Here is a 12,647-nt window from a genome sequence, read left to right as displayed (position 1 = left end):
GTACCTGCAGCTAGTACCAACTATTAATATTTTTAATGCTATGTACTAGTAGATGCTCAAAAAAAAAAAATTCAATGTTCAAATTAGAAATGTGGTGACTAGTACAATAAAATTTAATGAAAAGAATTGGAATATTCTACAATGAATGACATGGATTCACTGAAGTTGACATAAAAAGCAAATGATGTGAAAATTCTCATTTCATCATAGACCATCTTTCAATGTACAAATAGTATTCTCTGATAATTGTCTGTTCCCACCAGTGGTGTGCTGTCTGTGGAAGCTGTGGAAGTGCTGCTTCCCTTGTATTTTCTAAAATATAAATATATATTGTGTGATTATTTTCATATTTTAACATACTTTGAAATAATTAAAATTAATATTTTATTATAACTGCATTATGTATCTTATTACAAATTTCTATACTACACATGAAAAACAATAATAAGATTGCTATTTTTGAATATAAATTTTTTATGCATATTCCCAATGAAAGTGCTGTATTGTCGAATATGGGGCAGCTTCTACAGCTATTTGAATGGTGTAAAGCAGCCAGATTACAGGCATTCACACATGCACTTTACAGAGCACTAACCTTGCAGTTTAGCTGGTGAATAATACACACCAAAATATCATATAATGCTTCTAATTATTCTATCCAGGGCTGGCACAGCTTCTCTATCATCAAATATCACCACATGCCACTGGTTCCCACTATGTTCTTGTCAAGAAACAAGAACATAGTAGATATGAAAAGTATTAATAATAATATTTTGAAAGGGAAAGGTAAAAATGTAGTTACAAAAATGACATTTTGCAACTGACACTAAATCTGAAATAAGAAGTAAGGAAAAAGTGTAGAAGAACTGTACAAACTATACAAAACCTTTGGAAAATATTATAAATGTTACAATATAATTTCTAAATGTATACAGATACAGTTATATTGTAAGAAAATAATAAATACTAAAAACTGCTTTTTAGTTATTGTTACATTTTTCCTGGAACAGAACTTTATTTTTAGTCACCTTATATGCATGTCGGCAGTAATTTTTTTTTTTTTAAAGTACTGTACATATATATTAAATTTGAGTTAATTATATAATACTTCCAATTTAATATCTATATATATATAAAATTATAAGTCCTGACTGACTGACTCATCATTGCCCAGAGCAAACCGCTGAACCTAAAGAGATGAAATTGGTATACAGTTAGGGTAAGTCATGAATATGCACATTAAGAAGGATTTTTTTGAAATTCTCCCCTGTGGGGGAGAGGGAAAGGATTAAGGCTTAACCTGAAGAACAGCTTCTACTGTACTATTTTAGATGCAATTTTTTGTTTTTAACTGCATTTTAGTAGGGTACACAATGAGACTGCACACTAAGAAGGGATTTTTGGAAATTCCTCCATGAGGAGAGGATTAAGGCTTAAGAAGTCTTAGCCCCAAAAGGCAGTACCACAAACGTGGCTTACAAAAGGTACTGGGGTAACTGAAATTCTATTTCTCTGTAAATATTTATACTTTAGAAATTTTCGGATAATATCATTTATGTTTTGAAAAAAAATAAACTCAGATTTATCATATCTCAGATCCCATGATATTTGAATTTAGGTGCCTTAGCAGTCCATAGTTTGAAACAAACAAAAATCAGTAATTTTACCAAATTAGTAACAACTAATGATTGAGAATCTTAGTGAAGTACTGAGGGAGGGTTATTTCTATCAGATTGCAAAATCTGCATGGGCAAAAGCTAGTTTTATATATAAGTCTTGAACTGAAATTTGAAATAACAAATTCATGAAGTTTCACTCAGTAATCTTATTTTTTAAAACGTTTGGGCTTAAATTTTCATTCTAAACCAATATACAAGTTTTCTAACAGAGAAAAAAAATACATGATCCATAAAAAAAACATCAATGAAGAAAAAATAATTTTCATATTCTTTATGAAGACATTTTCATGCCATGAAAATGAAGTCTTCTGTTAGTTTAAATCCTTGCTATCAAATTATATAAGCCTATAGTCTTCTTTCTGATGTGTAACAAAATCAATGGCTATCTTTTCTTTGCCATCTTATGTGCATTTAATCCATTTTGATAAAATGGATTAAATGCATATAAAATAAATTAAAACTGGATAACAAATTAATATACGTTCAATGCTCAATGTTTTATCTGAAGTGGATGATTACTTTCATAGTGAGAAGAAAGAGACTGGGCAGAGAACAAGGTTACAGAGAAGCCAGTAAATAATGTGTAGTGAAAATATTTAGAGTATAGGGTGTTAGAATCTGTATTATACTTCCATCACAATGCTTTTGGTATCCATTAAGATAAGCTGGAAGGCTCAAACATATAGATTTAATAAAGATATTTCATTTTTCATCTCTAAAAAAAGCAGAAAATATTAAGGTCATTGTAGAGACATATCATTTAATGTATATAAAATTATTACGTAAAGGCTCTATGTCTTCATAAAGTACGTACTTTTCCTTTGTTTAAGGATATTTGGGCAGTTTATTCTCTGTTGTATTCTCAAGTAAACAATACATAAAGTACAGTACAGTATTTTCTGAGGAAACACTCATACTTATTTTTTTTAACCNAAAATTTCTGTGTAAAAATGAATAAATAATTATTTTTCATCAATATTTATGTCTGTAATATTTTCGTACATATTAATTTAATTACAAAAATATTAATTTAGATGCCTTAAAATATCATTGAAAATCTAGTTTAAAGTTTATTCTTGCAAATTTTATTATTAAAAAGCAGAATCTGTTGATTTACTAGTCATATATTTTTAAAATCTATCAATTTTAAATCTAACTTGAATTTCAAATATTGTATTGTTTTCTGTAGCTTGTAGATTGTACAAGTGAGAGGTAAAGTCAAAAGTATTTCAACCTAAAAGATTCCTAGTGCTCTACAAGAATTACTTTTGAAGTTCAATCTCTTCGAAAAAAAAGATTACACAAAGATTCAAAAAGATTGAAAATACAAGTTATACAATTGTATTTTCAATTGTATAACTTGATGACTATTATATAACTAGATAAACTGGAAAACATCAGTAGAAATCAAAAAAGAACCCAGATGAACAAATCTACCTGAACAAAGGGTCTGCACATTCACAGAGGACTCTCTTCAGCAAGTTGCAAAAGCAACAAAAGGCTGAGAAGGAAAGTTTCATTGGCACAAATTTTTACAAAAGTGAACAAAACCAGCCACATTTCTAACCAAAAAGTGAACATAATTCTTGCAAAAAGTTAGAAAGTCTGTAATTTGCACAGAGATCTAACAAGACAAAAGTATCTTACTCTGCTTTATCTAAGTGCTTTAAATGACTGAAAATAGTCGTCTTTAACAGTTCTATAAAAAGAACTGTAAGAAATTCTTAAAGCTTGTTCAAGCCAAATAAAGAGAGAGGAAGCTATTTGGCCAATAGATCAACATTTAGATTTCCAGCAATTCTTTCATGTTCTGGCATCCACAAAAGAAAAACTCCATTATAGAGCAGCCAGTTCAGTGAGATGCAAACGGCACTCCCAGAAAACTGCTAAAAGTGTATTGACAAGGGTTAAGTGCCTTCAAAACTGTCTGACAAGGTACCCTAGGCCACCAAATGAAGGCAGCATAGAATTTAGGTTGAACTACTGACAACCAGAATGGGGCCCAGGATCTCCTTTGTAATGAAAAAGTTAATAAAAATGCTAAATGTAATCAAATTATAAAAGTAATATTAAAAGTAATCAAATTATGGAGTTAAGTATTGACTTAGTAATTTATTTATATTTTCTATAATCCATATTTAAGTATTTAAAGCAAAATTTTATTAAAATATGAAGTAATTTATATTAAATTTTAACTTGGGCATCCTTTACATTGAATCTAGTTACTCTAGTGTGTTGAACCACCGTAGTAAAACTCCAAAATGGAATATAAAATTACAGACCTGATTGTATTTACTGATTTATAAAATTCTATTTAATTATTTCTTACCTGATGATGTTGTGCTTCCAATATTTGAGCCAAAGATGTGCTACATTGACCAATTATAGCATGCTCTCCATCACTTTCATAATCATAACAATATATCTATAAAAATATATATTTGAATTAATAATATTTTAAACTTAATGTCTTTAAATTTCATTGTGAAGAATTGACAAAAGTAGAGATTTTATTTCTATAAATTAAGTATCCTATGCTGTCCTTCAGAACATAATTGATACATGATAATACATTTTAAATAACATGCTCATTTGATCATTACTAAATAATAGAATGTTGTGTGGTCACTATGGAAAATATTTTTATGCTATAGAAGTGACACAATGCAGCTATTTTTTTTTTTTAATTTAATATTTAAATTTAATACAGTAATTTTAAAATTACATTTGTCAAAATATTTAGAAATTCAACTTAAGATAAATTATGCCAGTGATAACTACAACATAAGTAATGTCACTGCAATATAAATGACATTACTAAGCTGAAATTGATGAAAAAACTTTTTATTTTAATAGCTAATAACTAATATTTCCACAAATTAAGCAGCCTATACGTTCTGTCAGAACATAAAAAGAATATAACCAAAATTTCACCTGGAATGGACAAAAATAGCAAAAGTTATAGGGAATTCACAAACACACACATACACAAACAAAGANTGAATTTTATTTAGAATTTGTTTGTCAAATACCTGCTGAAGAGGGACGTACAAGTCCGAAACGCAAATTGTATGTGTCCAGGTAATTGTAAAATAAAACAATTTTAATCTGTGTAACTGTGAGGCTGTAATCTTATACACCAGTGTGATAAGTCCTATTAATAGAAATACACTGATATAGTGATTGAAAGAATAATTTTGATTAAATTAAGGACATAGATTCATATTAATTAACTAGTTGTATCTTGCTTGCTCACCATGTCCAATCACCTGGAACAACCATTCTTCACTGCAGAGACGACCTTTCTTTGTAGGCTACAGCTCTGCACAAATATGTAAACCTGTGGACATTTTAGACTATTTTACATATTTGTGCAGAACTGTAGCCTACAAAGAAAGGTCGTCTCTGCAGTAAAGAATGGTTGTTCCAGGTGATTGGACATGGTGAGCAAGCAAGATACAACTAGTATTTGCAATGCAATTTTTACTTTATTAAATATGTATTAAAGAGTTGGAAGTAGTGAATATGCAAAACTGCATTTGTAATTTTTTATTTTTACGTATAAAACATTAAAAAAACAATCTGTAAAAAAGATAAATGTAGAAGAAACATATAATTTCAGAATCTGCAATATGTTCTATTGCCTGATAACAATAAGTTACTTTATGAAAAATGCTTACATTTATATTTGTAATTTTTATTTAATATTAAATAACACTGCAAGGCAGTTGGTTTTACACTATTGGTGTGTTACAATAACTAATACTAACTAAAATGTACAGTTCTTAGTCAAATACTTTTAATACAATTTTAAATTATAAAATGATTTATACTATACTAAAAATGGTTAATCAATCTTAACTATTCTTAGTATTCCAATTTTCTTTAAAAAGTTTTTAATTTCTCTTAAAAGTTTATTTCTCATTCTGTGACTTATTTTGTATAGTTAAACAAAATACATGTTCTGTTTCTGATGTTATTTAATACAAATGATGTATTTTCAATAGCAGTTTTACTATAAAATATCTTATGTATTTGTACAAAAATATCTGTTTTGTAGTATCCATCTAATCAACAAAGCCATTTTTGAATTTTTTAAAACAAGCAGGTATAAGCAAAAATAATTTAATTCTGAAAGAATATTTCTGATTGTTTATATAACCTTGTGAAACTTTAAAGAAAAATCAAGAATATACAGTATATGATAAATTTTAAGTGAAATTCAAAAATTAATTTTATTTTAAATTATTTATATTATTATATTAAATTTAAGTATTTTAATTATTAACACTTAATTTTATGAAGTATATTACTTACTGTAAAATTAATTTGAGTTCCACCAAATATATAATCCAGAAAGGTATAATTTTTAATTACCTATAAAAATAATTATCAATTTTAGCTAAATAAAGCATTAAACAGAATGATGATAAAAATTTAAATAAATAACATTCCTAATTTAACGTTTTGCCTATTTAACCTACATGTCTATTTTTACAAATGACACAATAATGTATTTTACCTGATAACTCAAATTTTATCATAATTATAAATCTTTTTATTCCACAATAAAAATTTTAAATAATTAAAAAATAGCTATGTAGTATTAAATTTCATAGCTAATAGCTTCAAATTGCAAAAATAACTATTAAAATTATATGTAGCTTTTAGTTTTCTAAATAAACTAATTTTATGTTTTTTAGTAATTAATTAGAACCAAATTTGATATTTACACTAAATTAGACAACCCAGAAGAAAGTAAAACAAGATTTTGTTAATACAGTAGAGTCTCAAAAACTCGGCACTCGATAACCTGGCAGTCCAGATAACTCGGCCACACCCTGGCAGGACAAAAAAATCCTTAGTTAATTAATTTTCATTATAGACAGCTTTATGCCTCATAAAGTATTTTTCTGAGGTCTGTCTTATCTGGTAAATTACTGTACACAGTGTATTCATTAAGTTTCATTTTCATGTAGTAAAGGCTCTATGTCTTCATAAAGTACGTACTTTTCCTTTGTTTAAGGGTATTTGGGCAGTTTATTCTCTGTTGTATTCTCAAGTAAACAATACATAAAGTACAGTACAGTATTTTCTGAGGAAACACTCATACTTATTTTTTTTAACCCCATTTCCGACAACCCGGCATTTTCACAAACTCGGCCACCCTTCGGTCCACATTAGGCCATGTTTTCGAGACTCTACTGTATTTACATAAAATTTTTCTTGTTATTATTTTATTTATGTAATAATAAATACTGTTTTGAAATGCAATATACCTTACAAGATGATAAATATATTATTCCAGAATTTTTGTAAGAGGATCCTTTGTCTCTCTGTTTCTTTTTATTGATACAAGGCCATTCTAGCTACAAAAAAACATACAAAATTATCAGAATATTGCCTCTAATGTTAAATAACTTAGAATAAAAGTTAATCTATTAATTAAACATAAGAAGAAAAAGAGAAGTGATATTACTCTATTAACCAGGTTATTATCTATTAATTTAAAACTGTAGATTAATTAATTAAAAAGATTTTTCTCTAAATAAGAATTACTTAACAGAAATTTAGGACTATTTTTCAGCCAGAATGCACTGGTATATCGTACCTGCAGCTAGTACCAACTATTAATATTTTTAATGCTATGTACTAGTAGATGCTCAAAAAAAAAAAAATTCAATGTTCAAATTAGAAATGTGGTGACTAGTACAATAAAATTTAATGAAAAGAATTGGAATATTCTACAATGAATGACATGGATTCACTGAAGTTGACATAAAAAGCAAATGATGTGAAAATTCTCATTTCATCATAGACCATCTTTCAATGTACAAATAGTATTCTCTGATAATTGTCTGTTCCCACCAGTGGTGTGCTGTCTGTGGAAGCTGTGGAAGTGCTGCTTCCCTTGTATTTTCTAAAATATAAATATATATTGTGTGATTATTTTCATATTTTAACATACTTTGAAATAATTAAAATTAATATTTTATTATAACTGCATTATGTATCTTATTACAAATTTCTATACTACACATGAAAAACAATAATAAGATTGCTATTTTTGAATATAAATTTTTTATGCATATTCCCAATGAAAGTGCTGTATTGTCGAATATGGGGCAGCTTCTACAGCTATTTGAATGGTGTAAAGCAGCCAGATTACAGGCATTCACACATGCACTTTACAGAGCACTAACCTTGCAGTTTAGCTGGTGAATAATACACACCAAAATATCATATAATGCTTCTAATTATTCTATCCAGGGCTGGCACAGCTTCTCTATCATCAAATATCACCACATGCCACTGGTTCCCACTATGTTCTTGTCAAGAAACAAGAACATAGTAGATATGAAAAGTATTAATAATAATATTTTGAAAGGGAAAGGTAAAAATGTAGTTACAAAAATGACATTTTGCAACTGACACTAAATCTGAAATAAGAAGTAAGGAAAAAGTGTAGAAGAACTGTACAAACTATACAAAACCTTTGGAAAATATTATAAATGTTACAATATAATTTCTAAATGTATACAGATACAGTTATATTGTAAGAAAATAATAAATACTAAAAACTGCTTTTTAGTTATTGTTACATTTTTCCTGGAACAGAACTTTATTTTTAGTCACCTTATATGCATGTCGGCAGTAATTTTTTTTTTTTTAAAGTACTGTACATATATATTAAATTTGAGTTAATTATATAATACTTCCAATTTAATATCTATATATATATAAAATTATAAGTCCTGACTGACTGACTCATCATTGCCCAGAGCAAACCGCTGAACCTAAAGAGATGAAATTGGTATACAGTTAGGGTAAGTCATGAATATGCACATTAAGAAGGATTTTTTTGAAATTCTCCCCTGTGGGGGAGAGGGAAAGGATTAAGGCTTAACCTGAAGAACAGCTTCTACTGTACTATTTTAGATGCAATTTTTTGTTTTTAACTGCATTTTAGTAGGGTACACAATGAGACTGCACACTAAGAAGGGATTTTTGGAAATTCCTCCATGAGGAGAGGATTAAGGCTTAAGAAGTCTTAGCCCCAAAAGGCAGTACCACAAACGTGGCTTACAAAAGGTACTGGGGTAACTGAAACTCTATTTCTCTGTAAATATTTATACTTTAGAAATTTTCGGATAATATCATTTATGTTTTGAAAAAAAATAAACTCAGATTTATCATATCTCAGATCCCATGATATTTGAATTTAGGTGCCTTAGCAGTCCATAGTTTGAAACAAACAAAAATCAGTAATTTTACCAAATTAGTAACAACTAATGATTGAGAATCTTAGTGAAGTACTGAGGGAGGGTTATTTCTATCAGATTGCAAAATCTGCATGGGCAAAAGCTAGTTTTATATATAAGTCTTGAACTGAAATTTGAAATAACAAATTCATGAAGTTTCACTCAGTAATCTTATTTTTTAAAACGTTTGGGCTTAAATTTTCATTCTAAACCAATATACAAGTTTTCTAACAGAGAAAAAAAATACATGATCCATAAAAAAAACATCAATGAAGAAAAAATCATTTTCATATTCTTTATGAAGACATTTTCATGCCATGAAAATGAAGTCTTCTGTTAGTTTAAATCCTTGCTATCAAATTATATAAGCCTATAGTCTTCTTTCTGATGTGTAACAAAATCAATGGCTATCTTTTCTTTGCCATCTTATGTGCATTTAATCCATTTTGATAAAATGGATTAAATGCATATAAAATAAATTAAAACTGGATAACAAATTAATATACGTTCAATGCTCAATGTTTTATCTGAAGTGGATGATTACTTTCATAGTGAGAAGAAAGAGACTGGGCAGAGAACAAGGTTACAGAGAAGCCAGTAAATAATGTGTAGTGAAAATATTTAGAGTATAGGGTGTTAGAATCTGTATTATACTTCCATCACAATGCTTTTGGTATCCATTAAGATAAGCTGGAAGGCTCAAACATATAGATTTAATAAAGATATTTCATTTTTCATCTCTAAAAAAAGCAGAAAATATTAAGGTCATTGTAGAGACATATCATTTAATGTATATAAAATTATTACAAAATAAAATCATATAAAATTTAATGTTATGAATACTTATTATAACCCTTTTATGATTTGTTTATTTTTTGCTTTGTTCTGTATAAAATTTCTGTGTAAAAATGAATAAATAATTATTTTTCATCAATATTTATGTCTGTAATATTTTCGTACATATTAATTTAATTACAAAAATATTAATTTAGATGCCTTAAAATATCATTGAAAATCTAGTTTAAAGTTTATTCTTGCAAATTTTATTATTAAAAAGCAGAATCTGTTGATTTACTAGTCATATATTTTTAAAATCTATCAATTTTAAATCTAACTTGAATTTCAAATATTGTATTGTTTTCTGTAGCTTGTAGATTGTACAAGTGAGAGGTAAAGTCAAAAGTATTTCAACCTAAAAGATTCCTAGTGCTCTACAAGAATTACTTTTGAAGTTCAATCTCTTCGAAAAAAAGATTACACAAAGATTCAAAAAGATTGAAAATACAAGTTATACAATTGTATTTTCAATTGTATAACTTGATGACTATTATATAACTAGATAAACTGGAAAACATCACTAGAAATCAAAAAAGAACCCAGATGAACAAATCTACCTGAACAAAGGGTCTGCACATTCACAGAGGACTCTCTTCAGCAAGTTGCAAAAGCAACAAAAGGCTGAGAAGGAAAGTTTCATTGGCACAAATTTTTACAAAAGTGAACAAAACCAGCCACATTTCTAACCAAAAAGTGAACATAATTCTTGCAAAAAGTTAGAAAGTCTGTAATTTGCACAGAGATCTAACAAGACAAAAGTATCTTACTCTGCTTTATCTAAGTGCTTTAAATGACTGAAAATAGTCGTCTTTAACAGTTCTATAAAAAGAACTGTAAGAAATTCTTAAAGCTTGTTCAAGCCAAATAAAGAGAGAGGAAGCTATTTGGCCAATAGATCAACATTTAGATTTCCAGCAATTCTTTCATGTTCTGGCATCCACAAAAGAAAAACTCCATTATAGAGCAGCCAGTTCAGTGAGATGCAAACGGCACTCCCAGAAAACTGCTAAAAGTGTATTGACAAGGGTTAAGTGCCTTCAAAACTGTCTGACAAGGTACCCTAGGCCACCAAATGAAGGCAGCATAGAATTTAGGTTGAACTACTGACAACCAGAATGGGGCCCAGGATCTCCTTTGTAATGAAAAAGTTAATAAAAATGCTAAATGTAATCAAATTATAAAAGTAATATTAAAAGTAATCAAATTATGGAGTTAAGTATTGACTTAGTAATTTATTTATATTTTCTATAATCCATATTTAAGTATTTAAAGCAAAATTTTATTAAAATATGAAGTAATTTATATTAAATTTTAACTTGGGCATCCTTTACATTGAATCTAGTTACTCTAGTGTGTTGAACCACCGTAGTAAAACTCCAAAATGGAATATAAAATTACAGACCTGATTGTATTTACTGATTTATAAAATTCTATTTAATTATTTCTTACCTGATGATGTTGTGCTTCCAATATTTGAGCCAAAGATGTGCTACATTGACCAATTATAGCATGCTCTCCATCACTTTCATAATCATAACAATATATCTATAAAAATATATATTTGAATTAATAATATTTTAAACTTAACGTCTTTAAATTTCATTGTGAAGAATTGACAAAAGTAGAGATTTTATTTCTATAAATTAAGTATCCTATGCTGTCCTTCAGAACATAATTGATACATGATAATACATTTTAAATAACATGCTCATTTGATCATTACTAAATAATAGAATGTTGTGTGGTCACTATGGAAAATATTTTTATGCTATAGAAGTGACACAATGCAGCTATTTTTTTTTTTTAATTTAATATTTAAATTTAATACAGTAATTTTAAAATTACATTTGTCAAAATATTTAGAAATTCAACTTAAGATAAATTATGCCAGTGATAACTACAACATAAGTAATGTCACTGCAATATAAATGACATTACTAAGCTGAAATTGATGAAAAAACTTTTTATTTTAATAGCTAATAACTAATATTTCCACAAATTAAGCAGCCTATACGTTCTGTCAGAACATAAAAAGAATATAACCAAAATTTCACCTGGAATGGACAAAAATAGCAAAAGTTATAGGGAATTCACAAACACACACATACACAAACAAAGACTTTTATATTATTATTAAATATACCTCATACACATACACACATTAAATGTGTTATAAATGGCAATATATATTCAATAAATAAAATTTATACTTTGTAACATTTATTTATGTTCAATTTCAATTTTTAAACTATACAACTCTAATTATATTTTCCTTCAGTATTTTATTCAGTATGTAAAAAAAAATAAAACAAAATCTCATGTACATTCATTTTTATAATATAATCATGTGAAAAAAAAAACAGAGATAGTTTGTGAAACTTTAAACAATTTCCAAATTAAAAAATGCTTAAATATTACATCTTAAAGAAAATTTTTAAAAATATTTATTTCACATAAAATTTAATTTTTTGTACAAATAAAATTAATTGAGTTAAGAAATCTATTTATTTTGATTAAAAACTTACTAAAATTCCTGTTTCTGGGTTATTTCCTCCAAGGTTTTGCATTTTTATTGTAAAAGGTCTCCATATAGGATTCAAATTATTTTTTATAACCTATTAAAATTATTTATATCATTGATTATTGTTATTAAGATATTTGCAAAAATTGATATTAACATAGCTGTAAAAATTTTAAATAAGAATTCATAACACAATGATATCATCAATAAAAGTCTAAATTACATGATTCATTTATCACCACTTTGATATAAACAAACATATCAATGAAAATAAAACATATTCTTATGAAGTTGTTAAAGTCATTAATCTAACAGAAACCTATTATATAAATAATATATAAAAATACA

General features: G+C 27.3%; 1 protein-coding gene across 1 annotated transcript in view; it reads right to left on the bottom strand.

Annotated features, from left to right (window-relative positions):
* LOC111634796 (copine-3-like) overlaps nt 1-12,647 on the bottom strand; it is a 64,595-nt gene that overhangs the window by 26,063 nt on the left and 25,885 nt on the right. Inside the window, exons 9-12 of the mRNA XM_023379631.1 lie at nt 12,304-12,393; nt 11,228-11,323; nt 6,959-7,048; nt 5,997-6,056 (exon numbers count right to left, since the gene is read on the bottom strand). Of these exons, the coding sequence (XP_023235399.1) occupies nt 5,997-6,056; nt 6,959-7,048; nt 11,228-11,323; nt 12,304-12,393 (336 nt within the window). The remainder of the gene's footprint in view (nt 1-5,996; nt 6,057-6,958; nt 7,049-11,227; nt 11,324-12,303; nt 12,394-12,647) is intronic.

Source organism: Centruroides sculpturatus, unplaced genomic scaffold, assembly GCF_000671375.1.
Source record: "Centruroides sculpturatus isolate CEXI.00-Female unplaced genomic scaffold, Cexi_2.0 scaffold790, whole genome shotgun sequence".
Lineage (NCBI taxonomy): Eukaryota > Metazoa > Arthropoda > Arachnida > Scorpiones > Buthidae > Centruroides > Centruroides sculpturatus.
Note: the sequence above shows the minus strand (reverse complement) of the source record. Positions and strands in the feature narration are given on the sequence as shown.